Below are 27,601 nucleotides of genomic sequence, written 5' to 3' on the forward strand. Positions count from 1 at the left end.
TAAATGGTAAACTGTTGCACTTATACTGCATCTTTGCTCCTTTGTGATGCACTGAACCCTGCTCATCCCCACAGCATCAAATACAACGGCACCAGCTGTGCAGTGATGCACTGGGTTACGGCCATAGTGAGATGAGTGTCTCACTCCCAGTTTGTCATCTAGGAATAACTGTGTCATGGTCCCCTGGTCTTCCTGTGCAGACCTCCATGTTCCCTCTCCTTCTCTCTCTTCCCTTGTTGCTCTGTGCGTGTGTGTGTGTGTGTGTGTGTGTGTGTGTGGTGTGAGCAAGTACATAACCCTTTGTTTCAGGGGTGGGCCTGACACTTTCCCCGCCTCTCAGTCTGTGTTCACCCAGGTAATGAGCTCACCTGTCGGCCCTCTGGTGATTTTCCTGATTTTTTTCTCTCTGTGCAGCAAATCTGACAAACTGGAGAGAGAAGCCCGCTGGAGGACGGATCTTGGGATGCTTTTGCCTACCTTGTGAATTGGATTTACCTGAGGACCCTCTGCACACTTGATCTGTTTCTAATATTTTGGACTCTGTAAATAAAACTGTGTTTGGAACTTTTTCTTGGAGTCCTGCATTTGAGTCCATCCGCTGTGTGGCCGCGACAAACTGTAATGATCCCCTTTGGTATCAAATTTAAAGGTACCAGGAAAGCATTGATTTTCAGTGTATAGTGCTAACAGAAGGGGCATAGTTTAACCCAAATTGTGATCTTTTCCTATTGGCCCTTATTGGTGCCTAATCCTAACCATGAGTGGAAACAGAAAAACACGAACCTCCCAAACAGGGCACAAACTGCTGACAAACTTCAGACCTCCATCCTCTAAACGTTCTTGCTCTTTAAAAGAGCGCCATCATCCATGAGTCCCAACGTGTCCTCCAATCCAAATGACGATATCAGCTGTTTGCTCCAAAACGACCTATAGAGCACTCCTATATTTGGCTTTGCGTGTCATGGCAGTGTGTAATGTGTGCTGCAGCTTAGGAGGTAGAGCAGGTTGTCTTCTAATTGTAAGGTTGGTGGTTCAATCCCTGGCTGCTCCAGTCTGCATGCTATAGTATCCTTGGGCAAGATACAGAAGTACTTGTATGAATGAGGCATGTTGGATAAAGTGCTTTGAGTACTTCAGTACAGTAGAAAACAGTAGACCCCCTGGAGTCCAGACGCTGGTGGTGGTGAACATAAAGATGGAGGCTTGGATGGAGCACGGAGTGATCTGGATGAGGTGGAGATGGGGAGGAGGTGGGCTGCACAAATGAGACTCCAAGGAAGAATGACAGGTAAGAGGTGAGAGAGTTTGCAGAGTGGAGGCTGATTGGCTTTAAGTACGCGAGCAGAAAGACGATTGGACCAGAGCAATGACGTCAGCTTTGAGTTCGACAGCAGGGAAAAGCAGAAGTGATGTGAAGAATAAAGTAGAAGCCAAACACCAGGAAAGCAGACAGAGGAGTGAAAACAGATCTTCATCACTGAACGTACGCCTAAGCTTCATTTAGTCCTCACAGACCTTTCAGAAAAAGAGAAAATCCACTTTGACGTATTTCTTCAGGATTTGATGGAGAAAACCGAACACGTTTTTTTCCGCACGCCCTTTCATGTGCGACCGTTAGAGGCCGCTTTATTTAAAATCATAGGTATTGGTCATAAAACGTGGCTGCAAAAATGACCTCTGAGGTGTTTTTTTTAAAGGAGGACGGGGTCGAGCCCTCGTCCGGCAGCAGGATCTGACAGAACAGCATCATCTGTTACACAAACACTCATGCACACACCAACGTGCACGCGTGGCAGCAACTTGAGGTTCAGCGTCTTGTCCAAGGACACTTTAGCGTGTGGAAGAACTGGGAAAGAACCACAAACCCTGAGGACATGAGAGGGACAGTATGAAACAATAGCAATGGGTTAGTGATGTATGTTGTCCCTCAACACATAACCCGGTTATATATTTAGAGTTTCGGTTTTACAGGTAACGTTAGAAATAAACTGCAGCACCGAGACTCCAGTGAGTGGTACAGTAAGTACATTCATTCATGAATTAAGAACAGACTTCTGCTTTTGTTTGATGTGCTGCATTTAAACACAATATTTTTTTTAATTTTCCTCATAACTCTCCATGATCTATTAGTCTGGCTTTAGTAGCAAATGACACATCAAACTCCTGTTTTATGTGAGCGTACACAGATCTGAAGCAGAACGCTTTACAGGAAAGGTCTGAGGCTGCAAAGCAAACTTGGTTCTCAGTGCACCCCTCTGCTCTACCACCTGAGCCACAGCCATCCATCTTCTCTGAATCATGCTCTGCTTCTGCGATCATCACTCAGCGCTGGCACCTCACAGCCTGGCAAAATAAACTTGGAGGAGAACAACATGAGGAACAAAGACGTTTCAAATCTGCCGGACGTTTGGGGAGAAGCAAGCTGGAAGGCACTTCGGCGTGTTAGCGCCGCTACGTCATCAACGGTTAGGATTTAACTGTGGCACATATTGCATTATTGTTGTTATTCATTTATGGATATAGATGCAGCTTAACAACACAAAATGTGAGCAAAATATTACATCTCCCTAAAAGAACTGCAAATGAGCACCGAGGCCCAAGTTGTTGCAATTCGTCTTACCGTGACCATGCATGCCGGTACCAAGTTTAATAATCTCCTCAAGAGTTCTTGAGACATTTCTATCCAAATCAAAGCTTCCCTGCTGGCCAAAGAAAGATAATTTCAGCCTTATATAACAACCAGACAATATATAATTCAATCCTCATTCAGACTTTGAGGTGGAGGTATATGGATGGATGGTTTTAGACAATTGAGATTTTCACTAGGCTGCACTGGAGGGCCACTGGGAACCAGGGACCAGACGTATGCTAATAGAAACACAGCACTAATCCATCACCCAGTCTCTACAGAAATAATTAAGTCAAATTATAGACAACCCCCGCAACCGCACCTTAATCTCCCTCCAGATGGGGACCCTGCCGTGCAACAGGTGGCCTCTCCTCATATGAACCTGCATCCCACCACTGTCATTCGAATCCTTGCAAACAATGGTGGACCAGAAGAGCCAGACACTCACACGAAACACGAGACACGTACATAATTATGATGGAGCGAGCGTACGAGTGCGATATCTATTTCATAATTAACCACCTACTGCGACTCTGACACCTGTCTGTGTCTTTTGTCTGTGATTCTAACAATAGGCTGAAAAAGGGACGCAGAGAGCCGATGCAGCCTCACATTTTCATAGTTCAGGAAGACGAAGTCCTCGAGCTCTGTTTTTAGGAGTCAAAAGAAGCAAATACAGCACCTGCTGTTGTGCTTAATTTGATTTTTCTAGTTTTTTATAATTCTTTGACTTAATAGGAACAAATTTTCACAGCTCTGCTCTTTACAAATTGGACTAAACCTGTGATCAGCATCTTTTTGTGGGCACAACCTGTATGTGTGCATGTATATGGACATAAAATGGCTTTAAAACCAGAGTCTGCACCTCTGTGCAGCTTCACTGTAGGTACTGTAGGTAAAGCTGCACAGAGGTGACGAGTACACCCTCATTACCCTGCCGGTGATAGCTTCTGCACAGCATGTTTACACGTATCATCATACAGTAAACTCTACCTAATCAGTGTGCTTTTGCCCTCAGTCACCGAAGAATAGAGAATTATACATCCATGTTGCAGCTGGGGATGATGAACTCTGATTGCTTTCCCCTCGTCTCTCTTCCACGACTGCAAATTCATCACACCGACAAATCGCTCTCTGCGTCCCACGTGGGTGTGAGTGCAATCAAACCGTAACGTGCACACAAGTCGACCCCAATCAGCACCCTGTTTTCGAATGCCACCCATTGATGTGATGGGTTGAAAACATAAGCAGGTCTGAAGCATCTCAATTCCCATTTGACGGTGGCTTCGGGCGAATTGTTACTCCATGCTGGCAAGAGTGAAATCACATTAAAGGCCCCTGAGCACACTGTACCCACAGACAGGTGACTCACGGCTCTGTCTCTCATCAGCTTTGCAAAGATTCAATTCGGCTTTGCTCTGCAAACATTTTCTGTGAAGTTCTCACCCCATTTGTCAAATACACTTAAATAAAACAGCTACTTTTTTCACTTATTGATGCCGTGAGTCCTGAAGGCCTTGTTGGAGAACTGATTTCAGAGTAAAGTGTGTCTCACAGAGGGGCGGTGCTACAGAAACATGCGCTGCTTCAGCCAATTCATTCTAACGAGCAAGGACTTCAAACAGGCTTCTGAAAAATGTTTGCCTTCCAAATCCTAACGTGTCCCCGGGTAGGGTCAAGACAGCTTTAGAAGGTAAGGACGTTTTAGCTGGAGCTGGTTAATGGCAGAGGGAAAAGATCTGGCAGAAGGAGAAAGACATCCACAACACAGCCGTTTGGATATGTCTAAGTACTTGCCTTCACCTGTGCAGGTGAGCCACGACTCACAGAAATCCAAACCGAGGTGTTAAAGGAAGAATAATTTAGTTAAAGAGGAGGAGGAGCATTCTGCTACATCCAGTCAGTTATTGGTCCAATACAAACAGTGGCTGCTTTTTATGGAGGGCTAAAACTTTCAAAATCAAAAAATGCATTTAGAAATAAATTAATTAATCAGTACATAAATTAATATGCCAATAAATGACAAAATATGCGAATAATCATGAACTGATTAAAAGTGACATAAATTTACATTTCTGACCAAATTTCCTTCAGTATTTAGTTTTCTTTGTATTACTTGGTGTATTTATTAAAGTCCCCATTTATTTACTTATTTGTATCTTATTTTATTTTATGTTTAAATATATTTATAAATTTCTGCATTATATATATATATAAATATATATATATATATATATATATATATTTTTTTTTTTTTTTTTTTCCGTCATTTTCTCCCTTGTTTATTTCTGTCTTCCTTTCTAAATCTTTAATTTTTTGTTAATGGCATACACTTTTTTTTATGCAGTCATTTACTATGTTTTCATTTAATTTATCCTCCATACTTTTCCATATTTTTGGAGAGAAACTAAGTCGCCTCCTATCCCGCTGCTCTCTTTTCATGCCCTGCCCCAAACTGAGGGCACAGCATGCAAAGCCAACAGCAGACATAAGCTGTGTCGCGTTATCTCCAGTCGTGATGGAAAAGCTCCTGCACATGCACCACATCTCATCTAAAGAAACTCTCTTCCTGTCACTGTGCATTATCACAGAAAACTGAAGACTTTCATTTCATTTTCAGATAAGTGCTGGCAGAAAATGACACGTTTTCTAATACAGTGATGGATGACAGTGAAAAGCAGGCCGGCTGTCGTCAATGTCATAAGTAATCTTTGTTTAAAAATCTGAATTTCAGGCACCTAGTTGTTTCCCAAAATGAATTCATGGCATTTATAAAATAACAAATGTCTAACGCTTCCTCTCCGAGCTGTGCATAAACTGGTTTGAAGGACAGAGGCTTGTATTGAAGGAGAGCTTTCAGACTGATCAAAGTTTGAAACTGTTCCCGTGTCAGCTGGAAGAAAGCTGAGATTTTCATTATCAAGCTGACAAATCATAGAGATTCACAGTGTTTGCAGCATTTTTATTTTCCTAAGAGAAAGAATGGAAGTGGTGAGAGCGCGCTTTGTAATGTCACTGAGCAAATAGCGGAGACGAAGAAAGTCATAACTCAGATTTTTGTTGTTTGTTTTCTCTTTGGTTCAAAGATCACACGGTTCCTCCGTGAGCTCAGAAAACTGCCCGACCTCTTGAGCTCATTAAATCATCTCACAGGAGAAACATTAAGCATGCGTTTTCCTTAAGATAAAATCAAGCTGTTCTTTATTTCTCTCAGATCATTAGCCAGTGATGATAACAATCCAGAAACTTCTGTCTAAAGACTCTCATCTAAGATCGGAGAGATTAACACCATGTTAGGCCTGCGCAACGCACTGCAACTCTCCACTAGGCAGGAAGTGAGGTCAGGGCTGAGGTCACTTCCTGTACATTCTCCTTGTGTGGCTTCAAAGGCTCCTCGCTGTCTAACAATAGCTGCGGCCACGTGAGAGATCCTCTATTTTTTTTTTTTTCCACACACATAAATACATTTGTTCCTCTTTGGGAGGTGCTACCAGGGCCAGGCCAAAGACCAGCGGAGGTGTTTTGTTAAATTTAGATTGTTTGCTCCTCTGCTGTGGAGACCCTGATTGCATTTCAACACAATCAATACTGGCATATTGGATCTGAGAGAGAGGGCAATAAAAGCCAATAAAGCTTTGAGGGGGCGCTCGGGCGCATTGTCTGTCAGGCAGGCAGGAAAACAGCAGAGGCCACGTTAGAAGAAGCAATAAGCAGGAAGGCTGGATAAAACACTGCAGTGTACAAACACAGCTAAACACAAGGCAAACCAGCATGGACTGAAAAACAGAGGGTCGCACAAGAGCTGCCACCCAAAAAACATGTGTACACGCACACAAACAGTCCCTATCTCCCATTCCATCATCTCCCCTCATTTCCTCTCTTTTCAAAACACTCACACTCACTTGCTCATCTAATGATGCACACAGGTTCCCCACCCACGTTCAGAATTAATATCTCAAAAATAAAGCCCAAAGAGCCCCAGGATATGTTATTTTTGCTAACGCACTGGGACACTTGATAACAAGGTCTTTTAGAAAGTGCACTTATGACTGGAATCTCATAAATCTGCAGGGATTTTTAGATTAAAAAAAAATAATAATTCAGATGCTTCTGCAGCTTTACTAAACTTTAAAATATCTCCCTGAATCCCACCTGCCACAGTACACCTGCTTCCACTCAGGATTTTCTCTTATTCTCTGACCTTCCATTTTTATTTCGTACCCTCCCACAGCAAGAAACCTGTAACACACTCGGTCAGCAGGTCAAAAAATCTGATTCAAAAATGGGTGCAAAATATTTTTCTGACAAGGAAATTATATTTGTGTCTGTCTGTGTGTGTGTGTGTGTGTGTGTGTGTGTGTCTGTCTGTCTGTGTGTGGAGGGAGAATAATAACAGACACATGCACATCATGTACTTGAAACTGAGCTGGGTTAACTGCAACAAAGCCTTTAAAGACACGAAGCAGCCTGCACAGAATATGCAGCATTACCAGGAAAGCTAATCTTAAACATACTGCTGAGCAGGGAGGGAGGCTGAGGCGAGGGGGTGGGGTTGGGGTTGGGGGGGGAGAGGAAGGAACCGGGCAGAAATCTGCGTTTCCTGTTGCTGAAAACTTTGTCAGCAGTTGCAGCTGTTTGAAGCTTAACGAATGGAACCTGCTGAGCTCCGGCTCTGTCACACGCGCCTAAAATGCTGCTCTGACATCTTTGTCTCAACAAACGATGGCTTGGCATTTTGCTGCCTGAGTGGCTTGAAACAATGCAAGCAGCAGCCACTTAGTATGCCGCTTACTACGGATGGAGGAAGAAACAAGAAGCGGTGACACAAGTCTGAATTTGCACTCCGGGTTCGGCCGGCGGTTGATGCATATTTCATGCACATTTATGGAAGATTCCACAGTTTTCCACTAATCACACTGAATACCTTCATCAGGAGCTCTCGGTGTGCGATAACAGGCCCGTTCTTAAGGAGGTCCAGATTCTAAATTCAGTCTTCTCCTAACATAATCACCACTTGCCCCTTTTGATTTCTCAGACCATCAGAAACACATTTCCCATTCAATTCACTTTGGGCTGCATCTAATTTCCAATCATGTTTGGATTTCAGCCGTACAGCCACACTCCGGGCACTGGGAATATAATGGAAATATAATGTAAAAACCAGATGACCGTGAATTCAGTCTTCAATGTCATTCTCCCCTCCAATAACTGCGATTCAATTCCACCTCTCAAGCTGGGGAGCCAGGGGATAAATCCAGGCTCCCCCGCCATCCAAGGACTAATCTCCCCTCGGAAAGCCACTCCGGCATGCAGCGTTCCTGCTGACCTCTCCCACAGCTCTGTCTTATATCTGAGTGGAGTGACGGTAGGGAGCTACTCCTGTGTGTCACTCACCTGCCGCCACTGCTACAGCTCATATTAACAAGGGGACTCGGGGCTCTAGGGGTTTTGCATATAAATGATGTGTCTCGTTCCCGAGATGATATCAAACGGTGTCTCGAGTCTTTTGTGTGTGTGCGTGTGTGCGTGCGTGCGCACACAGGCCTTATGTCTGTTCAGCAGCTTTGATGTCAAGGACGACATCTTTATTTCTCCAGTATTTCCGGACTGCTCGCCACAAAGCAGCAACACATTGAGCATGTTTTCAATCTTTCGTTCCTCCTGATGTTTTTAACATTTCAAAAAAAATAAAAAATCACATTTTGGGAAATAAGATTCGCGCCTCGCATCCCTGAGTGTGTTTGCTTGCATCCGCAGTGAAATGGCTTCTTTCCATGCCATCTAACACAAGCTTTCTCTCGGTTCCCCGTGGGGTCATGATCTCAATATCAAACAGACTCTCTGTTTTTGTTTTTTCCCGGCCTTTCAGAGGCGATTGAATGCTAGCAGCAGAGTGACCATGAAGCTGAATGCAGGCTTTAAAATGATAAAGAAACACGAGGCAGCAACAGCAACTCGTCGGTGTGCTCGTGGTTAGTGCAGAAGAGGTTTATTACGTAGATTTACTCTTTCTTTCATCACCGTTTTCTGCAGTGGAAGGTGCTATTTTCATACATTTGGTAGCTGGTTAGTAGCCTGAGGGGCCATTGAGGCGGCAGTTGCAGAAAGCCATGATCTAACACAGCGGCAAGAAATTACTACAAACATTATTCACAGTGCAGCAGTCATAGTAATGCAAACTCAACATAATGAATCTCACCCGAGAAAAGAGGTAAGGAGGCAACAAAAAGTCAGCCTGTATTTTATCCCCAGTTAAAATTATGATTCTGCTGCATCTGCTGCATTTGTATCACAAACGTTTTGCCTTATGCCAAATTTTTATCACAAAGACAATGATAATAGCTTCTGAATCACCACTTGACTTTCACGATGCCCCTCACGAGCAAAATATTACAACAGATGGATGAGGCTTCTGTGCTCACAGCCAGACCATATTCAGGATATCCCCTCTCAGTGATGTCAGAGAGAGCCAGGAGTGGAAAAACCTGTGTGAAACCTGGCTGTTAGAGCAGTCAGTGAGCTTCAGCCAAATAAATGCACTGTCACAGGATGCTCATATTAAATACAGCGTTTGAAATAAGCTCAGGCTTCAGACTGCTCTAAAAACTCTGTTTAGCACAGTTTTTCCTACTCTGCTCAGGTGCTCATACTCAGCTATGATGTACCTGAGAGGGGCTAATCTCAGGCACACAGCTCTGACTGAGGGCACATAAGCACCAACCGCCTGCTATTCAAGCATGCTGTTTACGAGGGGCAGCCAATCAGAAGAAACTTAGCCTATAAGAAGGGGCTTTAGCTCAGAGGGGCTGCACGGAGGCTCAGTGTGAGATACAAACATTTGAAATATACAAATCTACTCTGGGAAAATAAAGTTCTGGAGTTGTGAAAGACCATAATAGGTCATATTTAATGAAATCAAATTACATGTTATTTTAACATAACAAAATATAAATTACTGTTTCAGTTTTTATGTAAACAGTGACATGAAAAGAACTGGACATAAAGCAGAAAAGCACGAGCCAGCGAGAGGAACGCTCACAGTGGGATCGTTTTAGGGTGGCACTTAAAAGTTACGCTAACAGTGAGCTTACAGGGGGAAAAAATGGCGCACTCATTTCCCAAGCTTCAACCGAGGTAGCCTGACAAAGACGGAGTGAATCGAGGTCAAACAGGAAATAATAAGTGTCTCCTGGTTAGACATGTCAGGGGTTTTTGTTCTGCTTTGACACAGCAGTGCAGAGCAGCGGTGGCTTTAACCGCTGTTTTCATCTGTGAGACGACAGTTTTTGGCCACTTGCAGCACTGAAGTCAGTGTTCATCTCTGCTGTTTGTGGGCGAGGATCTGAGGATCCAGGTGAGGACACACTGATTCCAGTGCTGCCTCTGCTTCACTGACAGTTACATGCCAGTGACAGTTACATGCCAGCAAAGGCTGCAATGAGCCAGCAAAAGCATGCAAGACAAAACCCACTAGCTAGCAATCATAGATATAAACAATTGTTTTATAAATAAATAAGTATATATGAGAATTATTTTCTGCGGGCAGCCTTTGTCCTCCAAGCTTGAGTCCTCTACCAGAGGCCTGGGAGCTCGAGGGTCCTGCTGGAGCCACTCTCCCAGTTTGGGGGTCACTGTGGCTGTGGTAGGTCGGGCTGCCCACTAATTTCAGGGCTGATAGTTTGATCTCCAGACGGTAATTTACCAGTTATTGTGTAAAAAGTAGAAATGCAGAGGAGGTAATTGTCTGGAGAATTCATAGTGAGCAAGTGGGCGCAATGTGTCCCGCCCCCACACAGGGGGTCTCCACCCACTGCCTAAAACAAACAGAGCTGTTCCTGTCTGTCTGTCTCCTTCTGTACGAGCGACTTCAGCCGAGGCTTGGCCCCGATTGCTCAGACGGTCTCCAGGATTCATGTGTGAACGCTCTGGATGGTGGGTCTGTTACATGCTGCGGTGCAGTATTATAAAACCTGTATTAGAAAACTCCACAGGGTACCTTTTAAGAGTAAGAAAATCAGTTCATTTTAAGAGGCATAATTCATTAATTAAGAAAAGTAAGTGTAATTACATGAAGATGTAACAAATGTTCTGCTGGAGCTCAGGATGTAAGTATCTGTATTTATGTCCCTGCCCTACAGCTCTACCAGAGACTATTTTCATATTCATAATCTTTGACTCTGCCTTGAATATTTTACAGGTTTCCTGGAGAAAAGGCCAGACGCATGAATCATTGCCTACACTTACATACATGGTACAAGGTAATTACAGCCATGAGTAACACACTAACCCTTTAGCCTGAAAATCTGTTGATGCATGAAGTGATTCAGACACTGGGCCACGCTCACCGGATTATTTCTCAAATGTAATGCATTCCTAGCTAAACTAGGCAGACATGCACATATATTTTAAGCGATGAACAAAGACAGAAACATAGAGGCGCACTGACAGTGACAGAGCAATAAGGTAAGACAAAACTGATTACAGTAAGTACCAACCCCCATCATTAAACAGCACACTTGAAGATAATAATGTGGCCACGAGCCAATGACACACACGCAGTTCAACAAAAGGGAGGCACCCGTCCACCTCCTACCTCCCCTTCCAGCCCCGCCCTCACATCAGGTCCCATATGACAGAGGATAGAAAGCACGTCCCCCCCTGGACGCCCACATTCCCCGGCCCCTTCATCCATCCAGTCCAGTCTGCCTGACAAACTAATGGAGACTAATCAACTGTCAGGATGAACACGTTGCACACTACATCTCCCTGCTTCCCGTACCATCCCCCCTCCTCCCCCCGCCTCCACTGCAACAGCCCCACCACTAACAAAACCCCCCTCCCACTATCATTTTAGCTATAGCTGTCAGGGGCAGAAATAACGGAGTGATAGCTATATATAGCGCCCTGACTCTCCCCTGGTCTCGTACATACACACAAAGACACACAGCCCTGTCCCTGCGCACATTCATTCCCCATTAGCTCGCCTTAACCTTCATGGCCTCCATTAAGCGTGCGACCTTATTCCAATCCTAATTCTAGATATAATGTTAAATTAACCTTCACCTTAACGCTGAAGTCAGTGTCTGTCTGCTCAGTAGCTACAGGTCGGCACACAAGTTTACACTTTGTAAACGAATGTAGCAGCAACACAGAGAAAGCAGTGAGCTCAGTGTGTTCACAGAGTCTGAAACATTTGGCTATATTTCATCTGTTTTTAAAAGCATCATCCAGGTTATGACTAATAATGTGGGATTAGTCTTCTAAATGGCCCTCGGTGTGTGCATGCTTTAGTGCACTTTCTTTGTTTTGATTCTGCGGGCAAGCTGCAAAATGTCATGGGAGCGAACTGGAAGCAAATCTGAGTCTTTGAAAAATGAACAGTCCGCCGAGCAGCCGAAAAAAAGAGGAGGGAGCTCTACTTTTGGGGGGCATTAACAAAATTACTTTCCTGCAACAACAGCATCAAGAATAATGGTTATGTTAGCATGCTTTGATTAGTATTACACACTTAATTTGAACTAAATTCTTATCTGTGTGCATGTAGAGCAATTTGGTCTCCTCAGAGCAGCATAACATGTTATTATATATATATATATATATGTGTGTGTGTGTGTGTGTGCATAAATATTTGCACCAAATGCGTTTGTGTTTTTTAGCAGCCACAGTAGCAAAGCTGATTTAGTCTTCATCTTGTGAGTCTGAGTGTTTCGACCCTGGAGACACCTGCTGCAGTGGGAACTACCACAGAGGCAGTGTGGAGTGTGGTCTGTGTGCCTCTCAGGGCTTCTGCCTGCCTGTGGACACGTTTTGGTTACCACACTTCAAAGACAGGTGTAGTCTGACCCCTGTGCCGCTGGCCCCCTCCTCTTTACGCCCGATATGAAGGTTTATGTTTATCTGGTGTATAAACCAAGGTTAACAAAGATGGGTGTGGTGTGAAGATGCTCACAACAGCTGCAGCTGGCGTGATCGCACTGACGTAAACTAAACTGTAAATAAACTAAACCATTTACTTTACATCCCAGCTGTCTTTACATGAAGCAGCTGGCTTTATTAGAAGTTTCAGTGTGTTTAAGCTTGGACCAGAATACAAGCGAAAGTGTGCACTCCTCACACACGTTACAAAACATGCAAAGTGGCCCCCAAACCGTGAAGTTTGTTCTCTGCATCTCAGGAAGCAACGCCCACCTCACACTGAAAGGAGGAAGGAGAGGTGGGGGATTTTCTGTGTGAATTTGTGTGAGCATGTGCACGTCAGAATACGGATTCTACTTTATGAAGAGAAATGATTCATTTCCATATTTCTTTGCATGGCTCAAGCAGCCTCAAATTTGACTGTCAGCAACGTCTCCACAGTTTCAGGCCGGTCAGAGCGTGCAGCCGGTCGGGCCAGCATCTCACCCGCTGAATCACACTGAAACTGACTGAACAGAAATAGCTTTGTGACCTTGAACAAAAAGTCGGTCTCCCCAGCAGGCCCCCTTTTACTTTGTTTGCGTCCCCTGCTAGCAGCTTGGACCCTGCCTTTCATAACTGATGGCCGCCAGCAGGAAGTTTGAGACGGATTGGTCTGGAACGTTCTATATCATTAGCATGACGCAAAAGCATGACTGACTAATTGTCAGAAAATAAATTATAATGGATGTGGCTATACAGGGAACAAGCACTAATTAAACACTCTGTCATTACAAGAAAATTCTGATGAAAATTACAGCTCTTATTCCATGAGTGATAGATTTCTCCTGTGTCTGAATCCTTAATGTTTTATTTTTTTTACTGAGTTTTTGATATGATGCTATTTTCAGAGAGGGGGTAGACAGACTAAATGTACTGAAGAAAAAAAAAAGCAACCACATACACAAAGTACAGAATTGTATATTTTGTTGCAGAAAATCTCTCACAAAAGGCACACTGACGCCTCATCGTGCGGCACAGCAAAAGTGTTGAGCTATTCATATAATTTGAGCTGTGCATGTGAAAGGAGCATTAATTTAGATTTTTATGGCCCATCTGTTACAACACACTGATCAATAGCAGTGATTGCTACGCAGAGATTTGGGCGCCTCAGTGGTAAATATTGTGGGTTACACTTTAGCTCTGGTTACTAAAATGAGAAGCATCAGTTCAGTTTTGCTGAACACATGAAAGAAGACAGTTTCCACAGGCTGTGGCCTGAAGATCGCTGATTAACAGTCCTTCTTACCGTCTTTGCCGATGAGGAAGTCCAGGTAGCGGTATGTATAGGCCACGCCCACCTTGGTCTCCACCTGTGGTCTCTTCAGAGTGGAGTAAATCTTCCCTGGACTGTTCTCATCAGACACCGGTTTCATCTTGCGCAGCCCGCAGCCCATGGCTCCACAGTTTGTGAGTCACTCTGTATAAAAACCCTGCAAAAAAAAAAGACACAAAATTGATCTTTAGATGAGCCAAAAAACTCGGCTTTGCATTTTGGAGCGCTGTGGCTTCATTGTCCTTCTCAATGGAGCACCAGCGTTGTGGAGGTGTGCTCAGCTCGTGACAGCTGACAGGCTTTGGTGGTCATTCAGGCACAATTAGCAGTCCATTGTGATGCTTCTGTCACTCACAAATTCAGAATAATTCAGAATAATTCAAATACTTCTGAGATGTAAAAGTTTTCTGTTTTCCATCTTGTTAGTAAATACATGAGTTTTTTTTTTGTGCTGTTTTATGACAACAAATTGCAAATAATTGCTTATTTGAAAAATTCTAATGGCAAATTATTTGAACTAAAAAACTAACTTACCAACTCATTGCAAAAAAGGGGTTACCCCCAACACTGGTGCCCAGGATTTTGTATGTGTTTGGTGATAAAGATAGGTACTCGGAGCAGAGTATTTTTAACCATAGCCATAGCTTACCAGATAAGATGGCAGCTCTGGTACCAGAACCAGGTCAAATACAATAATACAGGGTTCTAGCCAGCGGCTGATCGCCCTGCACTGCGCCACGCTGAGGTTGTCTTGCGCAGGGCTGAGAATTTCACCGGTTTGCTATCTGAACTCTTTGCTGTCACTGCAATTATCAAGCGCACACCCCACCAGTCATGATACCAGACTCTGATTGGTTTACTCTGGCTAGATCACTGCACTATAGTATTATTTCACTGCAATTTGCAATCTGTCACCGGCACAGCCAGTTTTGTTCACAATGCCATCGTGGTGATGGTCCTGTTTATGCTTGATTTCGTGGGGCTACAGAAACCAAGATGGTGACCAGCGTGAACGCGAAGGGGAAGAAGAGGAAAGAGAGAGCTCAAATGCCAATTTCGGGCTTCCTACTGTATTAAACATAAAATCCCAGTAGCTGAGAGGGGCCTTGGAGAAAAGATTATAAGTCCCACCGAAATGATGTCACTAACTGTTGTGGCTTGCATTAAAAATATTCTAGTTATAACGTGATGATGGATATTCCAACATAAGAAGTGCTGTTAGCAGCTGATCAGATGATAAAACACCTGGATTAAAATGTTTTTGTTGTGTAGGCTTAATTAATCTAACTGTCCACCATCACTCAATTAGCAAGTGAGCGCGGCATTTGGTTTTTTACATTAGCAAGCTAATTAGCATTAGCATGCTAATTAACTTGCTAATGCTTAACCCACCCACCCACTTACAGACACCAGGCTGCATTTTTTTTGTGGGGGGGGGAATAGAACCCTGTAATATGATTATACCCATATATACCTTATATACCCATAAACCTATAAACCGATACTTCACTTTCCAAAGCTTTGCAAATGGCTAAAATTATGTTGTCTCTTACCAAAATGGGTACAATGTTCTTGTGTCCATTATTATAGCAACTAAACTTGGAAGAGTTTCAGATGAACATTTTAAAAATTGATTTAACCATCTCACTGTTGACCGGCTTATTAAAATAAGGCTGTTTTTCATTGATTACTTTGCAGTTTTTATTAGGGATCTTTTTAAAACCAGATTTTAAAAATGTTGCCAGATAAAAATAAAGGGTGGGTATTTCAGCCTTACAGCCACAGAGCTGTCACTGAATGAAACTGGGAGCTCAGGGTTATGTTTAGTATGGTAGTCTGTTAGAGCAATTTGTAGCAATGCCACTATTCAATTTATGACTGCATCTTTTAATTATCACTAAAAGTTGATTGGAAGCCAATGCCAAACAAGTACCACAATTGCCTGTTTTTAAAGGAAAGAACTTTTGTTTTTTGCTGGTTTTTTTATTAAACATGCTCTAAAAGTCAACTTATAAATAATAGAATATGTTGTCCTTTATGTTTTCTTGGTTTTTAATCATTTTTCTTGACAACCTTCCAGCGCTTCAGTGGCAGATTTACTCAGTGCAAGTTTATCAATTTAAAACACTTATTTAGTGTTCTTGGAAGGAGGAGAGGGAGTGAAGGTGGATGAGTATAAATACTTTGGGTCAACCATTCAAAGCATTAGACAGTGCACATGAGAGGTGAAGAAGAGCGTGCAGGCAGGGTGGAGTGGGTGGAGACGAGTGTCAGCAGTGATATGTGGCAGAAGGACAGCAGCTAGACTGAAAGGGAAGGTTTACAAGATGGTAGTGAGATGATGGCACCGACAAAAAGACAGGAGGCTGAGCTGAAGATGCTCAGATCTTCATTGGGAGTGACCAGGATGGACAAGATTAGAGCTCAGCTCAGGTCGAGCATTTTGGAGACAAAGTTAGAGAAGCAAGGCTGAGATGGTTTGGACATGTGCAGAGAAGGTATCGTGGATATGAAGGGACAATGGGTGTTGAATACGGAGCTGCCATATTCCTGGCAGATGTTTATGTAAGGGCCAGACTGTGCTGTTTGTAAAGAGAGTAAAACACATTGTTACATGTAACTTCTGGTGTTTGTTAGTTTGTTTGAGTAAAATTGCCTGAATGTCATAAATACATTTTGGCAAGTTTGAAAATTCTTTTGTTGTGCTTTGATGGGCATTTTGACACTATTAATTGAACCCACAAAGACTGAGCAGTAATATGATTTTTATACTACTTTCAATGAATTGCATGCGAGCAGAAGTACAGAATCACGTACAACCCCAATTCCAATAAAGCTGCAACATTGTGTAAAACATAAAAACAAATCTCATTAATACGTATTTCATTTACAATAGAACACAGAAAACAAATTAAATTGAATAAATGTATTATTTTAAGAAGGAAAATGAGGTCTTTTGGAATTTAATGGCAGCAACATGTCTCAGAAATGTTGGGAAAGTAGCGTGTTTACCACTGTGTAGCATTCCCATTCCCTTTAGCAACAGTCCATAAACATCTGGGAACTGAGGAAACCAGCTGCTGAACTTTGGGGAGAGGAATGTTGTCCCATTCTCGTCTGATGGAGGATTCTAGCTGATCAGCAGTCCCGGGTCATCTTTGACAAATGTTCAGTTGGTGAAAAGTCTGGACTGCAGGCAGGTCGGTTCAGCACCCACACTCTTCTACTATGAAGCCATGCTGTTGCAATAGATGCAGTATATGGTTTAGCCTTCCCTGAAAAAGACATCGTCTGGATGTTCATTGAAAACCTGTTTTTACCTTTCAGCGCTGATGGTGCCTTTCCAGATGTGCGAGCTGCCAGTTCCATATGAACTAATGCAGACTCACGCCATCAGAGATGCAGGCTTAAGAAGAATAACAACTCAGATGGCCCCTCTCCTCTTTAGTAAGGAGGACGTGGTGTCCACATTTCCCAAACCGAATTTCAGATTTTGATTGGTCTGACCACAGAACAGTTTTCCACTTTGCCTCAGTCCATTTTAAATGAGCACTGGCCCTCATAAGACAGCTGCATTTCTGAATCATGTTCACATATGGCTTTTTCTTTGCATGACTGAGCTTTAACCTGCATTTGTGGATGGCACAGTGAGCTGTGTTCACAGACAGTGATTTCTGGAAGTGTTCTTGAGCCCATGCCGTGATTTCCATCCCAGAATGATGCCTGTTTTAATGCAGTGCTGCCTGAGGGCCTGAAGCTCACAGGTATCCACTATCGATTTCTGGTCTCGTCCCTTGTGCACAGAGATTTCTTCATACTCTTGATGATGTTATGTACTGTAGATGATGAGACATTCAGAGTTTTTCATTATTTTATGTTGAGGAACATTATTCTGGAATTTGTAGATGTAGTTTTCCGCAGATTGGTGAACCTCTGCATCTCTAGGATGCTCTTGTTATTTATCAGCTCCAAAATCTCCCTCCAGCTGTTTCTTTTTAGTGCCACTTACTTTTTAGCCTTTTGTTGCCCCTGTGCAACTTTTCTGAGTTGTGTTGCTGCCATCAAATTCAAATATTTTCACAGTAAAATGTCTCAGTTTCAACATTTGATTTGTTTTCGATGTTCTATTGTGAATAAATTATAGGTTTATGAGATTTGCAAATCACTGTAGTCTGTGTCCCAACTTCTTTGGGTTGTAACATAAAATGAATAATCTCCATTAAAGCAGCATCAGCTTCTATTAAGTGTTTAAATAAACAGACTTATTGAAATCAGTGAGGAAAGCGAATATTCACACACTCAGATATCTGTGATTCCTCAGGGTTGTTAGAAGGAAAACCAATAAAAAAACATGCTTGGTACACCTCAGTACGTTAACATACACAAATATTCTTCTACCCTCACTCCCAGGGAGGCCAAATTAGCCGCGAACCTGGAGCAAGAGGCCTTAAAGAGCCAGTACTGCAGATGCCACCGCATCCCAAATGCTTTGTGACAGCACTGCTGCCTCTCTGCATCTGGGAATAGGTGACATTCTATTGTATGCGACTGATTAAACTCAAGAATGGACGGATGGACAGATGGATAGATGGATGGCAGTGGTGCCCTCCAATTCCACCTTGGCTGATGAAGATCCCTCTCTATTACTCTATTATTCTCTGTACTAATTACAGAACATCGAAGGGGCTTGGCAGAATCTGAGTTGGCCGTTGCTTCAGAGACGACAGGACAGGAAGTGGGGGGTGGGGGGGCTGTTGGATGTAGGAAGGAGTGGGAGGCAGAAAAAGGAACCAGCTGCAGACGGGGCTCTGTTAATGAGGTGAATGGCAAGAATGGAAAAGGTGAGAATCAATCAAGGGAGAAAGAGGAAATAGGGGTGGCCGGGTTGGAGATTGTTCGCCTGAAAAGCATTTGGGTGGTGGTGGTGGTGGGGGGGCAGCGGGTAATGCATGGCAAGTAGAGTCCGGAGAAAAAGAGAGCGTGCAATTAGAGTCCGTTGAATAGAAAAAGGATGATCAGCATACGATGTGGAAGCAGGGAGAGAGAGAGAGAGTGAGAGATGAAGCAGGAGATTCATTACGGCTGTCATGAAAGCCAATGTTTCCTGTGGCACCGACATGAACGTCTTTGTTGGGCTTTATAAATCTCAACGTGTATAACAGTCACAGCGCACAAAAATGGACCACAAGCTGATGGATTTATGATTAACACCAGAGCACAAGCATGCAGGTACCCGCCCTGCAAAATCTCTCCAAAAACATGCTCAAAACAACCAGATGTCAAGAAAAAGACGTCCCTATACGTCTAAAGTGAAAAGTGAAAAGGCACTCGTCCTCCTCGACACCTTTGCAAACACCTCAGGTGACGAGCAGATTTGGACCCAAAACCTTCCTGCTCCAAGGAGACCGTGCTGCCTGCTCTCCCACTGAGCCCCCCCAGCACGCAGGAACAAAAGGTTTTAACTGTCACTTTATATAAATATATATAAAGAACATAAACAGGCTTTTACATTTAAACATTTCTGTGATAATATCACTAATATTAGTCTTTGTAGCTACAGTGTGTGTTTTCTCGTTAAAATCGCTGTATTAAAAAAACAAATACGTGTTTGGATTTTTGAAACAATGTGACCCAGACTAAACTCTCACTTTACACCTCTAATCAAGAGGGAAAAATGCTCAGGGGGGGGGGGGGGGGGGGGGGGGGGGGGTGTTAGTGAATGGTTGAAATTAGACTGAATTCTTTGTAATGTCCTGAAAAGATTGTTTTCACATTTAATTTTTAGAAATCATAACTGGCCAGTCAGATTTAGCCCAGAAACCAGCATCTATGGTGTGTGTGTGTGTGTGTGTGTGTGTGTGTGTGTGTGTGGGGGGGGGGGGGGGGGGGGTATCCTATTGTTTTGTGCAGTCAAAGCTTCAGAATCCTTCTAAACAGTTTCAGCATGTTTCTTATGTACTTAGGCATTATGTGTTTGCCACTCAGCATGTGCCCAACAGGATTGGTATCTTGCTTCCATTTCAAGAACACAAAAGCCAGGCTCAAGCTGCAGAAGATGGCATAGTCAAAGTGTCTAAAAGCGCTTCAGTCTCCCCTTAAATTGTCACTCAGGACTGCACTACACAGCGCTGCAGTTCATCGCGCAGTATCGCAAATGACTCTGTCATCAAAGAAAACAAAGTAAAAAAAAAGTCTTGGATTTCTACTGTTGCCTGCAGTTACTTGTAAATAGCTTTTATCATTTCTCCCTCTACCCCGGAGAGAGAAGGAACAACAAGAGGGAAGGCGAGGCTCTGTCATGTAGTCTACAGGAGATGGAGAAGAAGCAGTCAGAACAATAGGATGTGGAGGAAAAGGGGTTGGGTTGTGGGGGGTCGTGAGAGGGGTGTGAAAGGAAAACAAAGTGGATGGGAAAAAAATTGGAGGAGCTTGTATTTGCATAGCTCCTTGAGACCGGAGAGGAGGCAATGTGAGGTGAAGCCAAATGGGAGTATTTTTAGAGTTGAACTGACGGAGGAAATGTGACTTGTTTATAATTTTTGAGGCACTTTCTTGCCTGGAAACTCTCTGAGGTTGGAGTTCTGGGCAGTTGCAGCCCTAAAACTGCCTTCCACTTCGGAGACAGTGAAATGGAGAGTCAGGGATGCTGTACAGGGTTGACAGACACTGGGGTAGTTATGGGGAGGAAAAAAAAAAAACAGGAAGAGGGACATTGATTTTCCTTTTGCTGAATTAGCAACGATCCTTTTGCCATTTTGCTCGATCTTTTTTTCTCTTGCTAATGGCCTTTTGAGGTTTTATTTGATAAGAGGTTTTATTCGATAAGATTCCCTTCTCATAAGCCCTGACTGACATTCAGATGCATTGTTGTGGCTGGGATGCACTTAGTTTTGGCCCTTACAACAAAAACATCCCATAGTACTTTGTATTGTGCTGAACATGATAGACAACGTCGGACAGATGCTCGTCTTTCCCTGCTGGTTTTTTCCACGTGTCAATCAACAACAGTGAGTCAGTCCAAAGGTTCTGTGCTCACATTGATCCCTTTGAGTTCATAGCTTGTTGTCTGTCTTGGGATTTGGCACATTATTAGACCTGAATTAATTGATTTTTCAGACACTTTGGGGCTTGAAATCACTGATATATTATCACCTGTCACATATTATCACTTGTTATGGCTGCAAATTTTGCAATAATTTGCTTATTGCACATTTAGACAAGATTCTGATAAACCTCCAGCCATTAACTTCACTCTTCTTTTTGCTCTGTTTTGGTCTCTTCCAGCTTCTAAAGTAAACATTAAGTGAACTTTCTGTTTGTTTTTTATAACTAACAGCTTCATTTTAATGTATAGCACCACCAAAAAAAATGCTCTGTGCATCATGAGAAGTCCCCCAGCTGCCTGAGTCTATAGCAGCAAAACTAAGGGACAGTTTAGAGTCACCTGATCCAGTTTGGGAGTCTCTCTCCCAAACTGGGAGCTGATTCCATGAAGGCTCGGCCTCCCATTCTACTTTTGGAAACTCTACGAGCCACAAAAAAGTTTCAGTTTGAGAGCAAAGTCCTTTATAAGGATCATATGAGCTATGGTGGGGACTTTGTATGTGAGGGGAAGGATTTTAAACTAAAAACCGGATTTAAGCTGCATTCAGTGAAGAGAAGCATGTAGAACAGGCAAGTCTGTCTTTGCAGTCCTTGTTAGGACCCTCAATGATTTAGGTCAACTAAAAATGGACCGCACGCAGTGAGATTCAGATCTTTTAGTTATGAAGACAGGTTCACTTCCAATTGTTAATCGTTAACAGCCGTGTTTTGCTCACTGTGTACGGCTGGTTATTGAGAACATTTTGGAATAAATGCAAATCTTCTAGCTGTAAAACCAAAACAATGAAATAACCTAAAAGGTGCCAAGAAAGCCTCGCAGAACTCCAGACCTTCACAATAAGTCTGTGAATTTGCCAATACAAGCAACAGCTTTCAGAACATGAAGGCATTTAATCCACTGTTAACATGAAAATATTGGATTGAGAAGCTTTAAATTCTTGTTTTATATTCAGGAAATTGCTCATCAGTGTGGACGATGATTATACAAAACCCCATCTTCAGCCCGCAGACTTCACAATACCAAATGAGTTACTTAATGCTGTCTGACTGAGATCTTCCCCACATTACAGGACCACGTTACGAGGCTTTGATAGTAACATTGCTGAGATCAGACCCAGCAGCATGGGACGCTTCAGAGTGGATTAATGCAAGACGACGTTAATTAGGACGCTGTGGTCTTGTGTTCTTTCCCATGTAGTTTCCCTTTTAAGCCTGCTCTCTTCTTCTCGCTTTGTCTCCCTCACCCTCTTTGGCTTTTTCTGACTTTTGATCTTTTACAATCTGAAAAGTAAAGTGGAACGCTCGGCCGTGTTTGGTGATGGGCACCGCTGATCCAGCATTATCCACGGGCACTGTGAGGAGTACTGTCTCTACAAGGCTGAGTGGTTAGAGAGACAGACATGAAAATGAGTGGACATGACTGCATGAAAAAGAAAAAAAAAAAAAAAGCACTGTCTGTTGGTTGAAATATGTCAAGTGACTCGTGTTTATGATCGAGTCATCTTGAGAAAAATGCCTTTGCTTGTCATCCAAAAAGTCCCAAACCAGTGTTGGAACGACCAGAAAGAATAAAGGCTGGAGAATTAAGTTGATGAGGACGCGCAGTTCCTCGAATGGCCACTTGTTGGCTCCACACTCTCAGCCCAACTTTACAACAGAAATTAATACTTTTGTTAGTCTGCTACATTTTCCCTGCCATGGTGATTGGGGGGGATTTTTAAAATTGCATTAAGGCTCAAAGTCCTGACTTATTAGAAGTGTGACTCACTTCAGCTAATCGGAGTCACTGATCTTGGTTGTTGGTGTCTTTTGGAGCATTAATAGAGAAACTATTTCCAGTTATAGTGGCGTAATGTGCTGTTACTTAGCATGAAATCTGCACTCATTCTGAATCTGTGTCTTTCACCTGTACACCCCATACCAACACCTGGGATTCCAGCAGGCTTACAGCGCCTAAGCTGATACCCCACTGATCCTGTTAAGGTAGTTACTAATCTTATTAAAATCCTGTAGTAGTTACTCCGACTGTTTTACCCATTTAAAAATAGCTTTTAAAAAAAACCTAAATAGGTTAAAAAAAGGAATTATTGAACCAGGCCAAAGTTAACTTAATACCATTTCAGCTGTTCATCTGATACTGTCCATTTATGTATTCCAGTTAAATGATTTACTGCTGTACCCAAACAAGGTCAACGCGACTTGATGCTCTCCCGCTGACCAACATATATGCAACATAGAGCTAACAAATATGAGCCTTTGTCTTCATGCCTGAAATGATTAAACTCAGCCCCAGCAAGGTGTTAGCTTCTAAAAGCTAACACCTTGCTGTTCTTGTTAGTATTGCATAATTTTGCGCGGCACACTTTTGTTCAAATGTGGTCGCTTGTGGCTTCAAAAACACATTGTGATACACTGTTAAACACTGAAATCAAGGTGGATCTGCTCATCTTTCATCTAAAGTCTATTAGTTGGGTGTAACGAGCGGGTCGCTGCTCATCAGTGGGTCTGAAACCTGTTAGTTAACCACAGAAACTTCAGCTCCGCTGCCAGCAGTCAGGGTGAGGGCCTTGTTTTTCTCATGGTTTCAGAGAGGTTTTGCACAAGTGGTTAACTTCATCTGGTTCAAATAAAGAAAAAAAAAGATGTTTCCTTTCACCAGCACCTTTTCTTATTTATTTATTTTGTTTACAAACACAAAGCTGTACGCTTGAAGTAAAAAAAAAATCATTCTGTTCAATTTTATCACAGACTTCAACTTATATATATGTCATCATATATAAATCATGAATAGTTGTGACATTAAAAAGAGGCATTTTGTACTGTAATGCTGCATTAGTGTAGTTACTCGTGTACAGTTGAATTTCACTCACGTTTTGCTGGTGAGGATGCATATTTTCAGATTTAAGTCACTGCCACTCGTTGCTATATTTGGGAAAACCCCTTCATCCACGTGCTGCCACATGTATGTGCTGCCATGGTCACCACATTAACCATACATCCCCTCCAGCCTCCATATTTGAATAATGATTCGGTAACACTTCACCGTCAGCAGTTTCAGACATCATGCTGATATTCCCAAATCTCACAATCCTGCAGTTGCTCTGCATAACTTTTATAGTGCAACCTCACACTAAGTGACCCATGAGTTTACTTAAAACTAGACTGACTGACTGACATTAGTCTAAGTGACTTGATCTAAACTGGTAAATGTCCCACAGTTTAGGCGTGCAGGCACTAGTTGCCTAAATTTAACCTGACGTTCACCAGCAGTTTCTGGGAACAGAAACTTATAAACAGCCTTGTTTACGGGAAGATCACAGGATTAGCAACTGATTTTCCCAACAGCCCTGCCTCAAAAATGGCCCTTCATTAAGCCTCTGAGTTTCTGTCTCCTTTCTGCTGCTTCGGCTGACACCATGAGGGTCCCGAGAAGGTTTGCACACTACACTTGGAAATCCCCTACTCTTCCCTTTCTTCCTTCTTTTGCCCTTGCCACACTGAATCTTCAGCTAAGAGGGAAAACAGAGAGGATGGAAAAAAAGAAAGACAATGGACACTCAGGCAGGATGTTAACGCTGTGACCTTTAGTAACAACACGGTCCTTTCCAGAGACAGGCCTGCAGTAAGTGCGTTTACATGCACTTAAGTAACCAGGTTATTTAGAGAATCAGGTTACAAACATTTACATGCACTGTGGTAACCCGGTTATGGAAAATTTGTATTCTTTCAGTGCCTTAGAAACCAAATTTCTCCTGTGCCACCAGCCAATTGTGTAAAGTATACAGTGATAATAAATTCAGCTTCCTGTTTATATTTATCTTTTTATCATGATGCTGAGCAGACATAACGCACAAGAAAACATCACTCACTGTATATGTATATAAATATATATATATATATATATATATATAAAATGGTGTTTCCTTACAGTCTTCTCTATAGACTGTATATAAAAGATGGACATAGCCACCACAGAGTCACACATTGCTTGTTGACTTGTCCGTACTCGTACTTCGGTCCAGAGAGTGGAGTGCTAAGGCTACAACACTCTGCAGCACCACACTGGCAGACAGAAAATGTGACAAATGATTGAATTCAAAATGCTCCAGAAGTTACGATCGAGGTCGAGAGGTCAAGCTCAGTGAGGCCTAACAGACAGCGATGAGCTACAGCTACCTGTGTCAGCACCTCTCAGTCAACGAAGTCACGCCCCTCCTACCTTTAAACCTTAGCAAAATCTAAAGGATGAAATCTTTAAAAAAAGAAAAACAAACAAATATTTACCAATTACCATGAAGAGGGGAACCACACACACACACACACACACACACACACACACACACACACACACACACACACACACACACACACACACACACACACACACACACACAATGGTTAGGTTGGTAAAAACAGAGTGGATGTAAATGTGTCTGTTGATGGCTGATATTTATTTTCGCCCTGTGTAGGTGTTGCATTTATTTCAACCGCAGTAAATATGAGGTAACTAAGTTTAGTTTTTAGAGTTGCACTTCTTCTTCTTTGCAAGTTGTTGAAAGTTCGGTTTCATTTTATTGTGTAGGTTTCTCTGTGATGACAGGAGCATCTCAGAGAAATGATATTTTTACTGCATTAGATATCTGCATTTCAGTTATAAATGCTTTAGTTACATTTGAGTGAGTTTATACAACATTAAACTGGCTCCCCGTGGCAGGCCTGCAGTATACCATAAATCTTGAATTCAGAGGAAACCTTTGGGTTCTTTTCCCATAAATTCTAAACTATTGTTGGTAAAACTGCACAGCCTGACAGATGAGGCGAGTTCATGACTGAGACAGGCTGCTGGAACTGGGACGACTGAAAAAAGTGTTATCAAACTGTTTTAGAGAGCACTGGTGACTACTATGGATGTGGATGATTCCAAGTTATAATCATGTGTGTACATCACATATAAGTGTTGCTGCATTTCTAATTTGTGGTAAAACCCAGTGGAGAAAATCCTCAGTACTGAAGGAGATGCTGCAGTGTGTTACAGAAGAGCCCTGATAGCCCACACTGGTTAAAAAATATCATAATTAGTGACTGTAAAGAAAAAAAGGTTATTATACTACATGGTTGGGAGGTACATACTTTATTAGTGGCCTCCAAAAAAAAAAAAATGCTAGAGAAAAGCTTCAAATTGGAAACATCTCCAAATCAAACCTTTACCCACTCTCACAAAGCTTGCCATGGTTACTAAAAGACATATTTTATTTTTTCAACTCATTGAATTTATATTTGCTCTGAATGACCAAGGACGATCCATAACGGCGCGCAGCGCAAAGTAAAAATGGGAGATAAAGGGAAACGAGTTTAGGCGGAGCGAACGGGCGAAAAAACGGCAGCGTCTGCCCAAGACTGTCCGCCGACTCAAGGCCCACAGCATCTCCGTGCTCAACGACAGCCTCGGCCGACCTCTCCTTACAGTCTCAAGGCCCGGTTACAGTCCATCCACACACACACACACACACACACACACACACTCATCGAGGGAGCTATTGCCATGGGAACCAGCCCCTCTGTGACTATTCCTTTCTGAGGAGAAGAATAGGCACCAATCTGTCCCAACCTCTCTCTCTTTCATTGTCAGATTCTCTCTTTCTTCTCTTTTTCTGGCTGCTATAAGCTCTCAACCCTCCTCATCACCTGGACCGATTCCCTGCTTCCTATTCTCCTCTTTCCACCTGTTTCCCCTCCTCTCCTCTCCCTGCACGTCTTTGACAGTCATGAGTTTGATTTGTCATGCATAATCTATCCACAGTGGGATTTGTACATTTCTCACAAGCGAAAAGCAAAACATTATCTCAAGTTAAACCTGCACAAAAACCTGTCTCGGTTGTTTCTGAGCTGTAGCCAAAGAAACATGGTGGAAGGAGAAGGTTTGTCATTTCCAGAAGCAGGAGAGAAGAATATCCTGTTAAAAAGAGAAAATTCGTCGGCTGCCCCCTTTTTCTATTTTTCTCTTAAACGCGAAGAGATTTCCCGTGAGTGACTCATTGCTTTCTGTGAACTTGCTCCAGGCAGGTCATTTTTTATTAAAGCCAGCTGGAGCTAAGTTCTGAGATTTTCAGACACCCTATCGACATGTCCGTGTTGGACATTACCTAATCAATACTGCTGCAATTTTCTTGACCACCCATTACAACAGAAGTCAATTTGCCTTATAGAAATATCAAGAGGGGTGTTGTTTTCCTTTTCTGTGCTTTGAGGGTAAGCTGCTGCACAATTGGCTGAACACTGGCTCTCTGGTGTTTGCTGTCTTGCCCGGAGGATTTATCCTAATATGCTGTCTCAGGTCTAGAGAAAAGCCAGAGGCTTGAATAACTTTGTATCTTCAAAAGCATGATCACTGTCATATTGCGCGGAGTGAGGGGGAAAATAATCTTTGCTCAAAATCTTGTAACCAAGCATTTCAGAGAGAAAGGATATGAGTTCCAGCAGATGCTGCAGACGGGATGACCGGCCCCGTCTCAGTCCTCGTGCATCGGTTAATGCTGTACTGTCAAAGCCGCCGGCGAAGCTCCTTTATACAAAAGGAGTCCTCTGGTGTCAGAGTTAGTTAGTCACTTGGTTATGGCCAACAAAATACAAAACACAAA

The 27,601-nt window shown here is 42.8% G+C and overlaps 1 protein-coding gene across 1 annotated transcript in view; it reads right to left on the reverse strand.

Annotated features, from left to right (window-relative positions):
* Positions 1-27,601, reverse strand: part of rftn1b (raftlin, lipid raft linker 1b) — a 158,474-nt gene that overhangs the window by 124,927 nt on the left and 5,946 nt on the right. Inside the window, 1 exon segment of the mRNA XM_030748961.1 lies at positions 13,833-14,016. Within this exon segment, the coding sequence (XP_030604821.1) occupies positions 13,833-13,980 (148 nt within the window). The 5' untranslated portion in view covers positions 13,981-14,016.

The sequence above is a fragment of the Archocentrus centrarchus genome, chromosome 16 (assembly GCF_007364275.1).
Source record: "Archocentrus centrarchus isolate MPI-CPG fArcCen1 chromosome 16, fArcCen1, whole genome shotgun sequence".
NCBI lineage: Eukaryota > Metazoa > Chordata > Actinopteri > Cichliformes > Cichlidae > Archocentrus > Archocentrus centrarchus.